Source organism: Athene cunicularia (genome assembly GCF_003259725.1).
Source record: "Athene cunicularia isolate RWA chromosome 3 unlocalized genomic scaffold, athCun1 chr3_part1, whole genome shotgun sequence".
Lineage (NCBI taxonomy): Eukaryota > Metazoa > Chordata > Aves > Strigiformes > Strigidae > Athene > Athene cunicularia.
The window spans coordinates 111,497,042-111,518,123 of record NW_020799097.1 but is presented as its reverse complement, the minus strand read 5'-3'; the positions used below and the strand labels follow the sequence as shown (position 1 = coordinate 111,518,123).

The 21,082-nt window shown below is 40.3% G+C and overlaps 1 protein-coding gene across 1 annotated transcript in view; it reads left to right on the top strand.

The window, feature by feature from the left end:
• ANAPC1 (anaphase promoting complex subunit 1) overlaps positions 1-20,831 on the top strand; it is a 33,253-nt gene extending 12,422 nt beyond the window's left edge. The window contains exons 19-46 of the mRNA XM_026844663.1: positions 324-472; positions 2,071-2,149; positions 2,246-2,282; positions 2,386-2,456; positions 2,592-2,770; positions 5,457-5,683; positions 6,948-7,066; positions 7,546-7,817; positions 8,124-8,358; positions 9,511-9,602; positions 9,772-9,906; positions 10,066-10,148; positions 10,300-10,378; positions 10,981-11,055; positions 11,781-11,857; positions 12,086-12,176; positions 12,260-12,313; positions 12,602-12,795; positions 13,176-13,262; positions 13,761-13,878; positions 14,718-14,795; positions 15,229-15,296; positions 16,962-17,100; positions 17,488-17,574; positions 18,145-18,240; positions 18,588-18,786; positions 19,269-19,403; positions 20,462-20,831. Coding sequence (XP_026700464.1) covers positions 324-472; positions 2,071-2,149; positions 2,246-2,282; positions 2,386-2,456; positions 2,592-2,770; positions 5,457-5,683; positions 6,948-7,066; positions 7,546-7,817; positions 8,124-8,358; positions 9,511-9,602; positions 9,772-9,906; positions 10,066-10,148; positions 10,300-10,378; positions 10,981-11,055; positions 11,781-11,857; positions 12,086-12,176; positions 12,260-12,313; positions 12,602-12,795; positions 13,176-13,262; positions 13,761-13,878; positions 14,718-14,795; positions 15,229-15,296; positions 16,962-17,100; positions 17,488-17,574; positions 18,145-18,240; positions 18,588-18,786; positions 19,269-19,403; positions 20,462-20,577 — 3,371 coding nt within the window. The 3' untranslated portion in view covers positions 20,578-20,831. The remainder of the gene's footprint in view (positions 1-323; positions 473-2,070; positions 2,150-2,245; positions 2,283-2,385; positions 2,457-2,591; positions 2,771-5,456; positions 5,684-6,947; positions 7,067-7,545; positions 7,818-8,123; positions 8,359-9,510; positions 9,603-9,771; positions 9,907-10,065; positions 10,149-10,299; positions 10,379-10,980; positions 11,056-11,780; positions 11,858-12,085; positions 12,177-12,259; positions 12,314-12,601; positions 12,796-13,175; positions 13,263-13,760; positions 13,879-14,717; positions 14,796-15,228; positions 15,297-16,961; positions 17,101-17,487; positions 17,575-18,144; positions 18,241-18,587; positions 18,787-19,268; positions 19,404-20,461) is intronic.
• The last annotated feature ends 251 nt before the right edge of the window (positions 20,832-21,082 follow it).

Here is a 21,082-nt window from a genome sequence, read left to right as displayed (position 1 = left end):
CTTGTCCTCTCACTTATGCAATTTAATGTTGTTGAATTACAAGACTTACTGAATTACAGTGGGGTTTTTGAGAATTACTGTCTATTTATTTGTTTTCACTGTGGGCTGAGATAACTTTTGTTCTTGAAAGACAGGTAGGTGTCTCAAGTTTTCATTACTGTCTAACTATAAACTTCCATCTAACAGGAGGGAGATGTGATCTGTAATGTTTTGGGGAAATACTATATTTTTGTTGCTAAAAGTACTGTAGGGCTTGCTTTGGGATTAGTGGAGAATTATTGTGCATTTGCCATGGACTCAGTGTCGTTGTTAATGTGATTAAGTCCAAACAGGTTTCATGCACCATCCCACATTTTTTTCTGCTGAGCCTCCAAGTATCTTTCAGTGGCTGAGTTCCTGTCTGAAGGGAGAAGCAGTGCAGCCTTATCCTTACTTATCAAGAATCTGTGAAAGGAGCAAACTGGTAGTACTGGTATGTACTTTGGTACAAAAGATATACTTTATTGTGTCAGCATAGCAGCACTGTGGCCAGGATTTGCCCCAGCTGCTTAATTTCCTGCAAGTGAAGTGTCCCCAGTGGGAAGTCAAATAACAGAGGGTTTAGTCATACTGTGTGGAGCAGTGGGGCCATACTGGAGGGGTATTGAGCCTGTGATAAGTAACTCTGCTGTAGCTGTACTGTTTGGAGACAAGCACCTGCAGGTGTTGCTGCTTCATACTAAGTAGACATTATCTGTCTGCATGAAATTTTCATGAGTATCCCTGTGAAGTGTCAGCCTCTCCACAGGGAGAATAATATGTATCTAGCAGAGAGAAATCCCTGTAAGTCCTCTCTTCTTTTCTACTGTTTCAATATTACTGAAGGGTGTGGATGGGTTTTAGCAGGTGGGAGGAGGTATTTGAGGTTGGGAAGGAGAGCTAGTGAGTGCAGAGTGAGTAGCCTATGCTTCACTGCTTATGGGGTTTTTTGTGGTTTGCAGTAGTGGCATGTGCAAAGTAATAACGTAACTCGAAGTTAACTGTATTTTGTGAGTGAGAATTTCCTGGCTTTCTTCTTGGGCATGTATCAGCATAAATATTTAGTCACGTGAGTAGTTATAAGTGCTGATGTTATCTTCTGGTCAGCCTTGCTCACTTATTCACAAAGCATTCATGGAGAAAACCTGCCAATACAGGGTTCAAAGCAGAGGTGTTGAGCTTGAGGTGGTTGAAGAGCAAACCAGAGAGGAGAGACTCTGATCTGATCCAAGTGTCCAAGATAAGTTGCAGAGTCTCTGATAGGGCTGCTAGGGAGTCAGCCTGTTTTCTGCTTCAGAGTGTGGAGGGTTGAAGCAGCAGCACTGAGACTGTTTGAAGTGCTGATGCTTTCACTTAAAATTTGCCTCTGAATTCAAACTCTGAAGAACTGTAGCCTTTCCCTTGGATGGTCACACTTGTCTATCCATCCAACTCTGTCTGTGTGACTTGCCTATGCAGAGGTCAGAACTGGCATGTCAGCAGTGTATCTTATTGGAAGATCTTGATGAAAAACACAAAAGATTTCTACCTGTGACTTTTGCTTTAGGTATGCCATCTTGTCTGGCAGTATCCAAAAGTAAATAGCATGACAGAACGCTGATTTTGCTGACTGAGAGTGGACCATGCTTTGAATTGGGAACAGCTCTTCAGTCAGAGTCTTCACAAAGTAGCCAATAATCAAGATGTGGAGGAAACTGAGTGAAAAATGATGTATGTAGATGATGTGTGTGTTTTGCAAGAGAAAATAAATGAAATGAGAGAAATATGGGAAATATGACTAGGAACGTGTTTTCCTGTTTAGATCTTTTTACCTTTGAAACAATTATTAGGGAAAATTCAGTTAATTGTTTCAGGATGTATTTTTTCCAAACTTCAAGATAGAAATCTAAAGCATAAGAGGTTGTTACTTGCTTTAGTTGTTTCAGTTTCCTTTTACTAACCTGTCCCACTGTTTTAAGTGATTAAAGTTAGCTTCTGCCAGTTTGGCTAGGCAGATTAGCAATAGCTGCTCGCTAAATGACTTTGTGCTATGGTGTCTTTTTTCCTATCCAGAGTGTGGCTCTGTACATACTTGGTGATGAGAGTGCTGTATCTAATGAAGCCTCCCATTATTTGTACAAGATTACATCAGGTAATGATGCTTTGGTGCCATCGTAGTGTGTCCTAGTGTCTAGTTCTGTCTTTTTGTTTGGAGAATGTGGAAATAATGTGACCTTGTCTTTCCTAGGACAACAAAAACCGCAAATAGAACAAGATGACAATCGGTATGGTAGTTTTGTATTATTTTAAACTTTTGAGTGTTTGAATTTTTGCTGACTCTTGGACTAGCTTTTATTGGCTTCTCCTTTATTCCCCATTATTTTACAGATGCAGTTTCAGACACAGCACATCTGTTTCCAGCCTGGCTGAAAAGTTAGTTATTTGGATGACTAATGTTGGTAAGAGCAGCTTTTATCATTGTGCATTTTATGCACTTTTATGCAACAGTCATAAGTAGTAGTCTTGTGCTTGCATAAGATGAAATATGTAGTTCGATAAATCAGGTTTGGTTTTTTTTTCTCATTAATTTTAAGGTTTCACTTTAAGAGATCTGGAGTCTCTCCCGTTTGGTGTAGCTCTTCCTATTAGAGATGCAATATATTACTGTCGAGAGCAGCCTGCCTCAGACTGGCCGGAAGCAGTTTGTGTCTTGATTGGGCGTCAGGATCTGTCCAAACAGGCGTGTGAAGGGAACCTGCAAAAGGGTAAATCTGTGAGTATGTGCATAAATGGATTTCACAGTACTGGGTATTGGGCAGAGCACTCTGTTCAGAAACTTCCCCACCATCTGCTGATGCTCGGGGCATCAGAAGGTGCAGAATTCAAGACTGAGGGCAACACAGGGCTTTACGTGCATATGAGGGTTTCAGTATAAAACCCAGCATCCGGCACAGGAAGAGTAGGCATGCGTAGCTGTGGAAACTGTCAGTATAAAACAGATTTTAGACTTAGGCATGGTGCTTAGAAGTTTTGCCTGCAGAGCTATTTGATTGCCTCTGTAAGTCGTCCTCTTCTCCAAAATAGGTGCACCTTTGACAGGTGTTGGAGAGGCTTTGGGACTCTGTCCAGAGACTCTGACATCAAAACAGCAATGGCACAGGGAGAAAGAAGTGGGTATTTGTCAGTCTGGTTCCTTCTTGGATTGGTATGTCTGGCATCTCTGTCTTCTCTGGAAGAACTGGATTGCTTTCTGAAATACACTTTTCATATTTCTTTCTTTTTTTTTTTTTTTTTTTCTTTTTTTTTTCCTTCTCAAAAAGGGTTTAGTTATTTGTATCCTGAAGTAAACTGCAAAAAAAGCATGTGGTATTTTTCTCTTAAATGTTTTCTTCTAATGGTGGGAATCACTAGCATCTCATAGAGTTGCTAGCTCACTTATGTGTCTTGCTGAGGACACTCTGGAAGTCAAAATTTCTTGAAAGCTGGCTAGTGGGATGCATAAAAATATTTAATAGTAGCAGATTGTCTGCAGCCTTTTCAGAAATCAGGAATAGATCTTAATCAAGATTCTTTTTGCTATCTTAGCTTTGTAAGTGATATTATTCAAATTTTTTATAACAGAATCTTCATTAATAACCCCATATCAAAAAAGTTAATTAATTTAGCAGAAAAGTAAATGAGCTACGTGTTGAAATCCCATGTCCCACCACTCATTAAAAATCCACTTTATTTTTGCCCAACTGTAACAGTACTGAATCTTAAAATTATGATAAATTTGATTTTTATCGCTTACTTTATAATAAAGCCTCGAATACATGTTACCTTAAAAGGATAAATGATCTTCAAACACCAAATTGTTTGTCATTTCTCAGGAGGGCAGGGTGGAGTTTCCTGTTTCAAAACGGACGCTGGCTATATGGGTGGTGCAGTTATGTATTGAGATTTAGTACGTATTTATCAGAAGAAATTGGTTTTCATTCATCAGCTGCTAATTTACTTGCACTCTGTGTCATATGTTACCAGTGAGCCTTAGGAAGACCCTGTGTTTGATCTAGTGTGTGTGATTCTGTATCTTTCAGCCTGTTGAAATTCTGAGGTATAGAACAGGAAAAATGACCAGTTTAGAGAGAGGTGTGGGGTGTTTTGTTCCTAAGTTTATCATATCAGTATTTCTCATTGTCAGTACCTTGTTGTTTTTTTTAAATAAATCTCATCTGTGAAAGATGGAAAAGAAAGAGGAATATATGAGCCTACCTTAGGGTCAATGTCCAAATGATTTTTGTCAGACCATAAAGAAACAGTATATTCTGCAGAAAAGCCTATTTCCGCAGAACTCATGGAAAATAAAATAAACTGTGCTTCACACAGAGTGACAGCCTTGTCGGAAGCAAGCGTAAGGCAAGCAGATTGTGGACGTACTCTGTTGCATCCTGGCTTATGCTATCCTTGCTGTTCTTGTCAGTGGTCTTGTGTGTCACTTGTGTGATGTGAATAAACAGAGGGACACAGTCTTAAAGGAGGATTTCATAATCTTGCATAGAAAGAGGGGGTTTTCCTCAGTGTTTCTAAGCAATGAAATGCTTCAGTTTTTCTGGTCACGTAGCTCTGATGAGCAAGTGCAAAAAATGTTGATACTGTGGTGAAACCCAGGTTGGCTGGCAGTGACAGACGTTTGGAATTTATTGCTATGCAGGTGGACTTTTATTTTAATAGGTAGCTTGGTTTTTCCAAGGCTGCGCTTTTTTTTTGTAGGGGGAATCTAAATAAAGCCCTGGTTAATGAAAACATCAATCACTAGAACAATAAAACAGGTTCCTGAACAGAATATTCAGAACAGCAGCTCTGGTTGGGTTGAGGGTCAGTAGGTACTGACATTTCTAAAAGCAGGTTGTCACCAGAGGACTGTATCTGTGCCTTCTGGGGTTTAACCTCTGCTTTAATATACGTTGAAATGCTCATCTGCATTTCTGTCTTTCACTGCTGAACTTGAAGAAAGAAAACACGTGTCTTCACAGCCGTCATAGATAATTGTGTAGGCAAGGAAGGGAAAGCCCTTTCCTACTAGTGCTCTGAAACAAGAAATAGTTTTGAAAGAAAGATAAATATTTCATATGTCACCTCTTCAAGCTCCTGCTTGTTGGTCCTTGCTCAGAAGCCTTTGATACATCTTTGATGTATTTGAGGTGTTACCTCCTCCTCTCTTGATAGTTATTTATCCCATTTAGGTGTGCAAAAATAGTTGATTACAATGTTCAGAAATCCTTGTGGTCTTCTAAATGAATGTAAGGAGTGTGTGAACAGTGTCATTCATGACTGGATAAATCTCAGTCCATTCTATTTACAGATTAGTGCAGATAATTGTGCTGAGTGCATCCAGGTTGTGATGGTGGTATTTGCTGACTTTCTGATAGTTACCAATATCTATATGCACTACTGGAAATTACTTCTTTCCCTTGCAGTCTGTGGGCCCAGTGCTGTCCTCAGATATTCCCTCTGGAACCGAATCAGAAGAGGATGAGGATGGCATGAATGACATGAACGAGGAAGTGATGTCACTAATATGGAGCGAGGATTTGAGAGTGCAGGAAGTACGCAGACTCCTTCAGAGCGCCCGTCCTGTACGTGTCAATGTAGTGCAGATGCCAGAAGCTAGTGACCATGAATACATAGAAGAGAAAGAAAATCGGTAAAAACTGTCTCTGTTTCTAGCAGTATTTTGTTAGCATTTCACTCGGGTGAAAAATTGTTTGAATCTTTTCAGTGACTTAAGTATGTCTAACCAAACAGTGCAATATATTTTAGACTGAACTGAACATTAAAGTAGGCAGGCCTGAGTGAAGGACACGTAGAAGAGGGTTGGATTTCATAATCCAAGTCTTTGAAGCTCAGTGTACATCAGAATTGTGCTGTATTTGATTTGAAGGTCTCTCTGGATTGGAGCAGCATATGGGGAAGATTGTTAGTTTGAAACCCAGACAGCATGTTGAGATTAGTTAGGGTTTGAAAGCAATTTGTAGTTGTTTTTTTTTTTCCCCACCTAAAAAGTATGATATACAAGCAAGACTTACTGTGTAGAGAAAAAATTTTCTGTAGAGATCAAAGCAACGTATCTCCTGCCTAAAACTGGAGACACCTTTGTTCAGGGCTGATCTTAGGTTTAAGCAAGGGTCAGGGGGCCTAATTAATTCTGCAGAAAGCAAATTCACTGCCCCATCCCTCTGTCTTTTGAAACCTTCTATTGGAGCCATTATATGCTTAGTGACGTCACAATCGTCTGTGTCCTGCTTCTTTGTTCCATTATTTTGGAGGTGTTAAAAGTATCTTCTTTAGGGAAAAAAAAAAACTAAAACCAACAACAAACCCACAAAAGAAAAAAGCAAACTTCAGAACATCATTAACATGCAAAACTTTCTAGAGAAGTAGGAAGCTAAAAGAATGCATTAAATTGTCTGACCTAACAAGCTGAGTAATCTAACAAGTCTAGAAAGTGTTTCCAGAGTAAATTGTAGAGAATTGTGGTCAGCATTCTTGGAAGCACATTATTAATTCTGTACGCAGGTTATTACTAGATGTGATCACTAGTCATAGCAAGATCCCATACGACAATCAGCTTTCTTTTGCTTTCTTCTTTCACATTGGTTCTGATATGGCTGTTAAATTGTCTGTAGCACAGATTTATTTAACTAGCACCTATCTTTAAGGGAAGAACAGTGTTAAGTTTCAACATGATGTCAACTAAAGTGTATCTTTGAGACTAATCTTGTAAGGACCAAAGATTTGGTTCAGAAGTTTGGCCTACTAAAAAAGGAAAGACAACATGCTATCTCACAGTTGGGGAAAAATATGGTATGTCCAGTGCCTGTTGTCTGTAAGTTCACTTTATATCATGTATTTGGGAAAATTTTCAGTATTGAACAACTGACTTGTTTTTTCTGTCACCTCACCAACAGGCTGTTACAGCTGTGCCAGCGAACCATGGCATTACCTGTTGGACGAGGAATGTTCACTTTGTTCTCATATCATCCTGTTCCAACGGAGCAACTGCCCATCCCTAAGTTGAATCTAACTGGTACGTTGGTCAGAGTGTTCTTTTGGTTGTTATCCCGTTTCTTTCTGAACCTCTCGTAATTTTTATAGCATCTTTTGTGTCTCTCTGCAAAGAGTTCCATAGCTTAAGTGTGCTTTTTGTGTAGTAGCAGCTCTTTTTGTCTTGAGTCTGTCACCTACTAGCTTCTTGTAGATCTAACACTGACACCTTATATCAGGTACATTCTGAGAAGCAGAGAGAAGTGAAATAAATTGCCTAAGGGCACGCTGCTTATCAATATTGGGGTCATACAGGACTGCAAGTCCACATTGCTGGTTTATCTACTGTGCTTTGCTTCTGTCTTCTGATGTGCCTGAAGATACCCGAGGGTGTCTTGGATTAGAAGTGTTACTTAGCCATGCTGCCAGTGTTTATTCACTTGGCACCCTACTGAAGTTGAGAGCTGTCTCCAAAGTGGTTTGGATTCACCTAATCACTTCTAATTATTTTGTCATGGGCAGGCCGTGCTCCTCCTAGGAACACTACTGTTGATCTGAACAGTGGGAACATTGATGTGCCTCCTAACATGGCTTGCTGGGCCAGCTTTCACAACGGTGTAGCTGCTGGCCTGAAGATAGCTCCTGCTTCACAGATAGACTCTGCTTGGATTGTCTATAACAAGCCCAAAATTGCTGAATTAGCAAATGAATATGCAGGCTTCCTCATGGCTCTGGGTCTCAACGGGCACCTCACAAAACTTGCCACGCTCAATATACATGACTACTTAACAAAGGTGAGGCCTTCTTTCATTGACAACAGAGAAAAATATCTGTAGGTCTTGAATTCGTTAAACAAGAAAGAAAAGCCAACAGATTTCTTTGAAACACTGAATTGGAAGTTTTCTGGTGTGGGAGAATCTGAGTTGCTTCATTAACATTAGTACTGCAGGACTATTTCTGTTTAAAAGAATTTAAGCAGTTTTATCACTAATCTTCCCATATTGTGCTCAGCTCATTGGGACAGGTGAATGGAACACTGAGACAATGTTTTCTTAACATGTCTGCTTTCTTTGATCGTTGATGTTTGTTTCCTTTCTCAGGGCCATGAGATGACAAGTATTGGACTGTTGCTTGGTGTTTCTGCTGCTAAGCTGGGCACAATGGATATGGCCATTACACGCCTCCTGAGTATCCACATACCTGCCCTCCTACCACCAACTTCAACAGAGCTGGATGTCCCCCACAATGTGCAGGTGGCTGCTGTGATAGGAATAGGCCTTGTCTATCAGGGCACCGCTCACAGGCACACAGCTGAGGTTCTGCTGGCAGAAATAGGTAGGTGAAAAAAATGGGACGTGGACTGTGGGAGAGTCAAGATGTGTGAACGATTTGCACCAATGCATCAGGGAGCTGAGAATTTTAACTGTACGTCTCCCACCACAATATTCACCTCATTTTCCAAAGTTCATCTTCTGTTTACAGAGGCACAGAAGTTACTGTGAACTGTGTGTATAGCACAGAGTCATTGAATTTATTAGAAGAAATATAGCAGTAGCATTGCTAGACCTAGATACTACTTCCATCTGGAAATTTTGTCTGGTGAGAGGTGGTTTTGGGGTTTCTGGGCTTGTCAGCTACTTGGTAAAAGGACTGCTGCAACTACCTGTTCCTCCTGACCCAGATGCCATATCTGCAGAGATGCTGACCCTCTACAGCTTTTGAACAGATGTGTTGCACACTGTGTACCCAAACACATCTGACGCTTCCCAGACACTTGTTGTTTCTTGTGTCTGTCCATGAGAGAGCTGCCATCAGAGAAACCAGAGATGGAGTCGGAGTGGGGAAAAAATTATTTCCTCTTGGAAGGGTGGTCTTTTTGGTTCAGTAGCTTGGCAGAAGTACAGCCATTATGTCCTGAATTCCTCTGTTCCGAATTTTGTTTAACGTTTTAGTCTTCAAGAGCTGATTTTGAACAGCAAATTTCTGATATGAATTATATCCTCATTCTGTGCATAGTTCTGACTTTTATTTGTAACAGTTAAGTTCTTATTAATGTTTATGTGTAACTTTAGTTAAAAGAGACTGTATGGCTTATTAGAGAATGGGATAAATTTTAAGGGTGAAATTGTATCTGTTAGCTTTCTGGTAATTAGATATGTGCAATCTCTGCTAGCAACAGCTTTTGAACTCTGCTGACAGCGTTTGGATATGTTCAGAATCTTAAAGCATAGGCAATTGTAACACAACGTTCTCATTATGTCTCTGAACTCCAACTGTATCATATATGCTGCTTCTGGAGGGGTTTGCTATTTGATGACGGATGAGTTAAGTGACAATTACTTGTAATTCCACTGTGAACTTTCCTGACTAGATCTTGAGAAGGGACAGATTATTTTCTTCATGTCATTAGGAACATAGTGCTTAATTAAGCAGTGTTTACTTAGCTGGAATTTTAAAAGATGAATTTCACCATTCTGTTTTCTCTAGGACGTCCCCCTGGACCAGAAATGGAGTACTGCACAGACAGAGAGTCCTATTCACTTGCATCTGGGCTAGCCTTAGGCATGGTTTGCCTAGGGGTAAGTGTCTCTCTTCATCTCAACTGCAATTAGTAGAAGAATTGTTATATATTGAGGTGGGGTAATAAGAGCTGTTTCATCCTTGACTCCCAACTGCCATTGGCTGAAAGCATTTTTTCTCATATAGGAAGGCACTTTCATATTATTTCTTCTCTTCTTCATTCCTTAGCATGGCAGTAATTTGATAGGCATGTCAGACCTCAATGTTCCTGAGCAACTTTACCAGTACATGGTTGGGGGTCACAGGAGATTCCAAGCAGGAATGCACAGAGAGAAGCACAAGTCTCCCAGTTATCAAATCAAGGTACATATTGATGATTTTTACTCGTTTAAGCTGAAAATAGCAATAGTAGAAGTCAGAGAGGTAGGTGTCTCTGTGCACCAAGTGACTGTGTATGTGCATCACTACAGGATGTTGCCTTCCTAGTCAACTGACCTGAAAGTATGCATTGTGTTTTCACAGGAGGGAGACACCATAAACGTGGATGTTACCTGTCCAGGTGCCACACTTGCACTTGCTATGATCTACCTAAAGACTAATAACAGGTATTACCTTGGAATTGCTCAGATGTTTTGCAGTAACTTGTGATAGCAGATTAAACTGTCGTAATGTTGGTTCTGCTTTGTGTGGCTTTCTCAGTTTAGTGCATTGTTGAAATATGATCTGGAAACCCTGTTCCTTTACTGTGCTCTGCAGATCCATTGCTGACTGGCTTCAAGCACCAGATACCATGTATTTGCTGGACTTTGTAAAACCAGAGTTTCTTTTATTGAGGGTAAGATTTTCTTTTATATCATTTGTCCATCTATTTAACGATACTAAAAAAGCATGTTCTTTTTTTTTTAAATCCAGCCCACATGCCTGTCATGCAGAATCCTTTAGATAGCTGGTAACCTTGTTGCTTGCTAGCCACATTCATACCTTCAAACAATTTCTGCTTGAAGTAAGGCAGCTTGCATGTCATGCAGCACTAGAGGCAGAATTTATTGAGAAATATTTGAATGATATATTTGAATTAGAATGTTAAATTAAATGTTTGGGTAAACTTTAATAGCTTTTCCTAAACTAATTTCACAGATAAATGTTAGGCCTCAGCATCAGTTACAAGTACGTAGTGAATTTTCATCTCAGCTTATCAAAACACACAGACCTTGCAAGGGTTTATTCTATGGTTCTTTTTTCTGCAAACAAAATTTGCATCTCTTCATATCAGAAATGACAAAATAGATTTTAAGGCTGAGAAACGGTGAAGAAGCTGCTAATGTGTAGCTATTGTCTATGTTTCTGGATGCAGTTAATACATTAAAAAATACTATTGAAATTTGTGTAGATTGTTTTATTTTTCTTCCTTATATTTTTGCTTTCTCACTTATTTAGACCTTGGCTCGATGCCTGATTTTGTGGGATGACATCTTGCCCAATTCCAAGTGGGTTAATAGCAATGTGCCTCAAGTAGGTATTTACATTTAATGTGTTTTGCCTCCCAGTTTTAAATCTTACTGGACTGTTCTGCATGTGAACATTTCCATAGTCATATGAGCTGCACAAGAAAATGTATGTTAATAGTGTTCACATGACAGGGATGACTCTTACATTGGATTCCTGGACTGTTGTGGGAGCGCTGGGGGCTCCCATCCCATAATGTTAGGAAGGAGAGGGTTGAGGAGGGATGCAACTATTGAAGACAAAGTGGTGCCAGAGAGAGAAAGGGACTAAACTTTTCTCCACATTGACCAAGCCATGTGCAAAATTACTTCAAGGAGGTTTTGGCTGAGCATTGAGTAACTCTTCAACAGTGAGATCAGTGATATTCTAAGATGTGTGGAATATTTAAGACCAGATTAAATAAATATTATCAGAAATACAGGATGCTGATGGTCTGTATGGCCTCTTGAGGTCTCATCCTGTTCTGCTTTCTCTCATATTTGAGTACATAACAGTAACATTGTGCTTCTGACACAATCTTGCCATCGTTTTAGAAGTCTTTAAGTGACCAGATCCAGGAGCATTGAAAGGTGTCCCTTCTGGATCAGGAGTACAATGGAGCAATAGCACGTGGAAAAAAGCTAGCTTTTATATGCCTGTTTATATCACTTATGAGCCCTCAATGCCCAGAGTTTCAGTAAATGAATCATTTTCCCTGGGATTAACTTTTCTATCTCTTATGCTTTTTGTAGATCATAAGAGAGAACAGTATATCTCTTCATGCAACAGAGCTGCCTTCATCTGAAGACTTGAGTTTAGAAACACTGGCGTAAGTAACGTGAAAAATTATTCTGAAAAATGTAATTGAACTCTTTATAGAGATAGAAGTATGCAAAAAAAAATAATCTCTCCCTTGATATTTAGGGAATTTTATTCTCCATTTTTTGTAAGGATAAGTCTTTTAATTCTTCCTCTTTTTTTTTAATTATAAATGAATTTGCGTATGTAGATGAGGAAAAGAAACATTTAGTCATTTCCTGTTTATGTTACTACTTAGGCAAGCTCATGTCTACATCATTGCTGGAGCATGTTTGTCACTGGGATTTCGATTTGCTGGTTCAGAAAATCTGGCAGCATTTAAGTGCTTGGTAAGAGGAGTTTTTTTTTTCCCTTTCAATTTCCATAGAGCTTTAACTTATCTATATTTAGTATGCATTGCTTTCCTTTCCAGTACAAATACGCAACAGATTTCCTGAAGTGTTTGTCAGCACCGACGGCTTCAATAGTAAGTTCTTTCTAGTTTTTTGTCAATGAAAAAGTGTGATGCACTTTGATTACTCTTACCAAAACCTTAATGGAAAGAAAACCATCCCTTTTACTTTTCTATATTGCAGACTATTTATAAAATGTGGCAGGCCTGTGAATCATTTTTAAGGACTTTGGTGGTTCTCCACTCTCCCTCTTTCTGTGGAATGTGGTTTTCGAACTCGGGTAGAAAGCAGAGTATTAGACAAACTAGAAGCATGCATTTGACCACAGAAGTGTAATAATGCCTTCCCTATTCTACTTGAAGACAGGTCACTATAATCTTGAAACATGCTTGAGCGTCTTGCTGCTGTCTCTCGCGATGGTGATGGCTGGCTCTGGAAACCTGAAAGTCCTTCAGCTTTGCCGTTTCATGCACAAGAAGACGGGTGGAGAGATGAACTATGGGTTCCACCTGGCTCACCACATGGCCCTGGGGCTCCTCTTTCTGGGAGGTGGGAGGTAACTCACCATTTCCAAAGACAAGTTTTCCTTCTTTCACCTCTCCTGTAAAAGCTGGAGCAGTGTGCAGTTTACTTGATTTTCTTTTTTTTTTTTTTTTTTTTTTTTTTATGCATAAAGATGTTTTCTGTTGCAAATGGAAGTCCTGTGTCTTCTAGATAATGCATTACTTGAATGCCACAGGAATGTTTCTGGCTTGTGTTTATTTCCTACCACTACATGTTCATTTTGACTGCTGTAGGAACACATTTGTAAATTCCTTGCCTATATGCACTTTGCTACTGTGCTTCCCTTCCCTGGGACACCAAAATAGTTTGAATACCTGTGCTAGTGGCCAGTGTTTGTTAGCATGGAAACTAATAGACAATGTTTTTCTACAGATACTCGCTGAGCACTTCAAATTCTTCAATTGCTGCTCTCCTTTGTGCTCTGTACCCTCACTTCCCTGTTCACAGCACGGACAATCGGTAAGGGTTTGCTAGGGTTTGTATTTCCTTAAGCTAAATCATCTTCTTACAAAAGAGGCAAATGATCTAGGTTTTTTACCTAGGTGCTCTGTAAATAAATTTTTGGAGGGTTTCCAGAAATAAGTGAAGGTATGACTGTAGTGATCTTTGATCAGCAAGGCAATGCAAGCAGGTTTCCTGAGGCTCTACGCTGTGTTCCTGTGACTTGACTGTTCCAGTTTGCTCAGCTGAAATGATTTTCATGCAAGATCTGTTTGTTTATGACTCTTAATCAGCTTTAGTTATGATTCATTAAGTCTTGTTCTGTTAGCTATCCCATACATGTTAAAAGGAAAAAAAAAAACAAAAACAACCACATAAAACCTACTACATTACTACAGATTTCTCTTTAGTTTAATCAACAGTTGTATTTGGCTGTTGAGCTGTGTGTAGTTTGGTGTCTGGGGATTATTCCCTGCCTGTACTGCACAGTGCTGAATTCCTTCTTCCCACACACAGGTACCACCTCCAGGCTTTGCGTCACTTGTACGTTCTGGCAGCAGAACCAAGGCTCTTAACACCCGTTGATGTGGATTCAAACACTCCTTGTTATGCACTGATAGAGGTTACGTACAAGGTAATATGTCTGGGAGACAATATGGAGCAAAGGCCTGTGAGAAGGTGTGGGAGTCAACTGAAAACTCTGATAGACCAAAGGCATGCTATTTTCATTGTTGTGGCCAGCAGCCTTGGGTTTGTTTTCAAGTTGTGGTGATGAGCCAAATTCTGCACTAATAATTGAAGGGTTGTGCTCAGCCCACTCACACCTTACATGTGCTTTGATGTCGCCTCGAGAGCAGAATACAGGACAAGTAAAAGGCACCACAAAATCTTCAGTCAAATGTGTAATGACTGACCCAGGGTCATAGTTCTCTTTCTAAAGAGAAGGGACTTTCAAAGGCACAGAGGTGGTTGGAACCATCTGTGGCTTGAAAAGTCTTCTCCTAATTTTGCTGAAATGAGCAACTTAAGTGTTTCTTTTTGCTTGCATTACATGTCTCTTGGGGAAGAGTCCTTTCTGTGGGGTTTATTTTGTACAGGCAGATGATGCTCATGAAAGGACTAAAGGAAGGGTTCTTGGAATTTCAGGGGAGAAGAGATGCAGCATGGATCCCTTGTGGTTCTGGCAAAGAGTTCTGCATGTTCATAATATAGTTTACTTCTCAAATGTTCAGGTTTCAGTTGAAGCATGCCTGACTTGCACAGTGTTATATGTTGATCCATCCATGGGAAATATACCTTTAATTTAGGCTTATGTTTCCTGACATTAAAGGCAATGCTAAGTCATGTATTTACTCAGAAACAGAAAGTAACTGAACTCTGCCAGTGGGGTTGTTATAGGCGAGATGCACATTTTCTTTCTTTTCACGTGAAAATGAGCTTTACTAATATGTGAATGCTGGTGGCATTTTAAAGGGCACACAGTGGTATGCAGAAGCCACTGAGGAACTGATGGCACCCACGCTTCTTCCAGAGCTCCACTTACTGAAGCAGGTAAAGGAAGTTTCCATTTTAATGAGGAATTTAATTAGCCGTTTTTTGTCACAAACCGTGCAAGAACAGAAACTTAGTGACTTTTTTTTGATTCCCTGTCCACCCTTAGCCAGACTCTGGACAACACTGTCCCATAGTAATAACTACGAAGTCTATTCTGTCACTGTGGAGCACATGTTAAATTATGCCACACGTGTCTCTTTTGTCTTGATCATAACACTTTCAAGGTGTGATGTAGCAGGGTGTTCTCTGTGCCAGAAAGCTCCACTGTGGAAGAGACAAAGCTATGTGCTCTTTCTAAGTTTTCAGGGTGGGTAACACTGTGAAAGGGCATATGCTCTTGTAATGGCCCAGAAAGAGCTGTAGGCTTATGTAGGAAACTTAGTTTTATTATTCTTGTTATATCTAGTAATAAAAATGCTTACATTGACAGATCCGAGTGAAGGGACCACGGTACTGGGAATTATTAATAGATTTAAGCAAGGGAACGAATCATCTAAAGTAAGTATTCTTTATAATGCTTAACTGAATAATGACCTTGTAATAATATTTTAAATTTATTTTTTTTTAAACCTCCTGTACTTGTAATACCTACTGTTTTGAAAGAAGTCTGGTTTTGATCGGTTTGCTGTTGTGCATTTGACAGCACTTTAGGGTGAAGAAAGAAACTGTGTAGCTGGTTTCGCATATTGATGTGAATAATTCATGCAAAAACAGGACAGGGGAAAACCTGATAGTAAAAACCGCAGATATTGGCAGCAGGATTGAGCAGTACCAGAAACTGTCTTAAACTCATAGTTTTAGTTTAGTTTTGAGTTGATATGATGTCATGTTTCCCAGACTGTTGATATGGTAGTTAGCTGTTACTGCTTTGTGAAATACTATTTTTCTCATATTACGTGAAGTATACAAAGCACTGCATTTTAACTCCGTTGGGCAACTGTGAAAAACAGAAATCTTACCGGAATACAGTATCTGTGGGTAAAATCAATTCTCACCTTTGCACTTAACAGCCTACAGTATAACTTGTCACTGTGAGTAGTATAGAAGACACCAGTTGCATCTTTCATCAGTAACAGGGTTTTTCTAGTTAATTTAAATGCCAATATTGAGGTTAAATTAGGCACTATAATGCAGCATCTATTGGTCCATGCCTTTAAAGATAACAAATGGGTCTGAGGTGGAGTGCAGAATCCTCCAGATGAGGAGGCACATACTGATCTGTGTGCTGTGCCAGTGCTGACAGAGCTTTGTTCTCCTGGGTTGAGCCTTTACCACATTGAGCACTTGTTTGTCCAAGAGCCTTCCTGTGCTGCCACAGCAGAAACCAGTGTGGGTGACCAATGACCTTACTGCCCTTGGGACTTATCTGTTCTCTGGGTCTCCATATGCTTTGAATCTGTCATCTCATGTCACAACATCTTGTCCCCAACCCTTTAAAACAGTAGGGACCTGGCTGTCATGGTTTTGGAGATAAATGCACGTGTGAGAAATAATTTTCCCTGTGTGAATTGCTGCTGTATTGTTATGCTAAGCAGTTAGTTTCAATACAGATAATTCAGTTATTTTAAGGATGCCCAGTGCCTACAGTTAATGATGCAACTGATACTCTGAATCAGGTAATCATGCAGCTGTTTTGCAGTAGCATAACTTTGAACTGCTGCACACTTCTGTTTGTAGGCTTGGTCAGGAATAAGGGCATTTTGTTGGTTTTCTGTGTTTGTGTTTTTTTGGTTTGGGGTTTTTGGTGTGTGTGTGTGTGGGGGGGGGTTGTTTGGTTTTTTTACATGGAGAAAGGATTATCACAGCACGCCTTTAAAGCCATGAATACCCCCTTGCATGGTTTTCCTTTGTGCTGGGAGCTCATTCTAGAAGAGTCTAACAAGAACCTACAATGGCTTTGGGAAGTTATATTTCTTATATCAGTAGGGCTCATCCCTTTTTCTGTCACCATTGCCTGCCATCACATCACTGTTTGATAGCAGCCTGCCCTGAAGATACCAAGATTTTTATGTATGTGCAAGTGGGACAGGGATATATCATCACGACAAAGCCTAAATGGGGTTATTACTGTATGTGAGCTTTTGGAGCTCACATTTCCTTTACAGGTCTGCCTTCTTGTGTATATATATAAAGTTAAAGTAAACACCACTGTTGTGATTTCAGATCAATTCTTTCGAAGGGTGGTGTTTTGTATGTGAAGCTGAGAGCCGGGCAGCTCTCCTACAAGGAGGATCCAATGGGCTGGCGCAGTCTCTTAGCACAGACTGTTACTCACCGAAACTCTGAAGCTCGGGCATTCAAGGTATGGCTCCCAAACTGGCTTCCAGTAATGCTGCCTCTAGAAAGGCTGAGGGAAGCACAGCAGGTCATGCTGTGTTGTTCATTTCCAGCACCTAGCTCTGCCACATGGTTATGAGTACTGAAGTTACTTGCTTGGCTTGAGGGAAAGGAAGCCTGGTGGCTTTCACAGGCCATATGATGAGTTTAAGCTAAGAGCAGCTATGTGAATGTACATTTGTCGTGGGCAGACAGAAGCGTTGGATGTGTTTTGCCCATGAAGTGTTCTGTGTAGGTAACAGTCTTCTCACTTGTGTGCTGAGGAAGGAAGGGTTGGGTATAAATTGCTATTACATCTGTGCAGTAAAACCAAAAATTTCATTTTAAGAGTGTGTTTTAATCTGTTTTCTAGCCAGAAGCAATTTCAGCTTTCACTTCTGATCCTGCTCTGTTTTCATTCGCTGATTATTTCTGCAAACCGACAGTGAACATGGGCCAGGTATGATGCCTAGATGTGAGCTAGCATGGGTTCTTGCTTGCATGAATAAAAGGTCGGAAAAGCTTATGTTAAAGTGAGGAATAGAATTCATCCCTTCAAGCAGTGAGGACAGGGAGTATTCTAAGGGATGTTTCATAATACAAAGGTATAAACCAGTGTTGAGCCTATCGTTTTTATTTGGTTTGGGTTTTTTTCCTATTGGTCACATTACAGTTGCTGCTAGTTGTATACACCAGTTGTATTCATTGCAGAATGTGTTTAACAAATACCATGAGCCCTGTTAAGTGTCCTGAAGCATTTAGGTGAAGTCACTGCAGAAGGGTCAGGGTATTTTGCACTGTATTTCTCTGCACAAAATGACTTAAGGGAGACAGCAAAATACAGCTGCATTATGCCTAGTTTTAATAAGTCCAAGAATAAAAGCAAGCTGTGTAGAATTGTTAGCTATCATTAATTTATGTAATGTCAATGCATGGATTAGCTTTAATGGAAGGAAATGTGCACAATGCAAGAACCTGAAATAAATTTTATCTAGCATGTGTGCTTTGTTAAACATGTGTTTTTTATCAGAAACAGGAAATACTGGATCTTTTCTCCTCAATTCTTTACGAGTGTGTTACCCAAGAAAATCCAGAGATGCTGCCCACATACATAGCAATAGATCAGGTGGAGTAAACACTTTTTTCTTTCTTAAAGCTATGCTTTGGCATAAGAGTATTGTTCGTTGCATGTGATTTCTGTAGCAGACAGACAGAAAGTAAGAAGGGGAGACATACTAGTGAGCTTATGGGGAGATAGCAGAGATTTTAAAAGCAAATTGGAAAATAGTCTAAGGTAACGAAAACTGAAATTGTACCAGAAACATTAGCTGGCAGTTTTTCTCAGCAGGTGCTCAGAAGGACAGCCCTTGGCAAGGTGGGGTTTGAGGATTCATTTACTTCATGCTTATGACAGCAATGTTTCTTTCCTCCTCCAGTTCACATTCTCACAGTCACTTTGTATTTCCCCTCTAGGCTGTGAGGAGATTAGAAAGAAGAGAAATGTCTGAGACATTTGAGCTGTGGCAGATAAAGCTGGTGCTAGAATTTTTCAGTTCCAGAAGTCACCAGGAGAGGATGACCAGGAATCCAAACCGAGGACTCTTTATGAACTCTGAATTTCTGCCTGTGATGAAGTGCACTATTGATAACACTTTGGATCAGTGGCTTCAAGGTATAGAGAAGATAACTCTAATCCTACAGCCATGATCACAATCTAGCATTCTTGTCTTGCTGACCCATATTGACTTTTGCTTCAAAAGTACTGAAAAATGATAACTGAAGGGAAGGCACTTGCATGTTAGCATAAACCAACTTGCTTTCAGTTTGGTGTGAAACATTCACTGAAAACTTGTTTGACTATATTGTTGGGGAGTTTAGTTAATATGGAAGGTTAAGTTTCCCAGGTGAAATGCTTTCCTAATATTGTGCTGGGAGAATTTTCTAGCGGCAGAAGGGAGGGGTCACCACAGCAGAGAACAGGCTATAGAGGGGCCATGGCAGAAAGAAGGTTTGCTAACAAACCCCTAGCCCACCTTCTTTGGGGAGATGGAGACTTTTCAGCAGGCTTTTTCTGGGGAAATACTGTTGTCTTGCCTTTCTGTTTCCTCCCACAAATGCTCCCTAAATTTCATCAGAGTGTCTTGTACATCACAGCTGGAGGCGATGTCTGTCTGCATTCCTACCTGAGTGGGCAGCCCACAGAGGAATCCCAACTGAGCATGCTGGCTTGCTTCCTCATCTACCACTCTGTCCTGACGCCAGGTCAGCTGGCAGCTGGAGGCTTGGAAGGTAAGACTGGAGTGCAGGACAGCACTCTGGACTTGCATGGATACATGCTTCTGGGTTTGCCCTTGTGTACTAAAAGGAGTATATCCTGGAAGTTAGATGACAGCATGTGTCTCTTGAAAGCAGTTCCATTAATTTTTATTCTTTCTTGATTGTTTTGAGTCTGGGCAGAAAAGGTAGAAACTTTATGCAGGGCTAAAGAAGCTAGAATTAGCCTATATAAAACAGTCTTTGCTTTTTCCTGACCTGCAGGTAATGATGTTCTTGCAGGTAGCAGGACCAGGTAAGACGAGATGTGACAGGGGAAAGCATTCTTTTAGTTGGGCTAGCCATATCCCCAGTGTCCTTAAATCTCTCCTATAAACACCTAGTCAGAGCATTCACCTGTTTTAGGTTTCCAGTGGTAAAATTATTTAGGATGCACGGCAATTCAGGACCCTTTCTCTGGGCAGCTCTTCTCTTGCCCTACATCAGCCCAACCTGGGGATATCCCAGTCCTCCTCTCTTTGCCTAAGGAAAAACAAAGTCACGAGTCACAACCTGTTTGCTCAGGTTGCAAAAGAAATGCAGCTGGACTTTGATTTGGGGAGCTCTGTGGCTTGCTTAGGGTTATGACATGAATGTGACTGCCTCAGTGGTGAGAGGAGTCTGTTGCTGAAGGCTTCCCAGAGGCCACAGCCCCCAGCCCATGAGTCCTGTGCAGGCCATGGCACCCTGAGCTTGCAGGCCAATGTGTCCTGCCTCGGATGTTTTTTCAGTCAGGTGCCTGAGTATCTGTTCCGGTCAAAAGGCCTTTGTGGAAATCCTGGGTTTCTGTGTATTTTCTACCTGTTACATGCCTCTATTCTGGAAGTTCCTGCCACATTAATAAAATATGGGATTTCTTAAAATTTGAATATAAACTTCACTTTTAACTGGTGTTGTAACAAAATGAATAGCCGTTAGCACGTGTCCAGAGATACACCCTGAATGCTAGCTGCCTCTCCTATTGACAGTTCTTTCATTGTGCAAGCGTTACAGCAGTATGTGCTCATTTTCTTTCTTTTTTTTAATCTCTTTAGGAAGCACAAACTTCTCTGAGCTGCTTTTGAAGTTCAAGCAGTTGAATATGCCAGTTCGCGCATTGCTAAGGCTTGCTCCTCTGTTGCTTAGAAATCCACAGTCCATGGTGCTGTAGGTCTGTGGCATTCGTTCTGTGTGCTGTTACTGAACAACAGAGCCAGCTCTATGTTGCTCCATGCTTTTCAAAACCGTACAGGTAAAATGTACTTGATTTTGTAACTTCTCAAACAACATAAACTTCAAATGTGTCCCCAGATGTAGTGACTATGACCAGGAGTTATTTATAAATTGTTACGATTAATTAAAAAAAAAAATTGTAAAAGTGAACTAATAATAAATTTACTTTTGTAACTAAGGTTTGTTTACAAATATGTCGTCTTGTGGTGAATTCTGAGAACACCTTGGCTGGGAACTGAACATTTTCCTTGTTTTTATAACTTCTTTGCTCATGATGTATCGTAAACTGCTACTGTAGATTGTAGGAGATAGGCAGCCCGGAAGAGGCCAAACTTTTCTTCTCTTGGGTCTCAGGCTGGAAGGAAAAACAGGCCACCTGGCATGCCCCTCACATCTTGCCAAGTGTGCTTTTCAAGAACTGGCATGATCTTTGGGTCTTATTT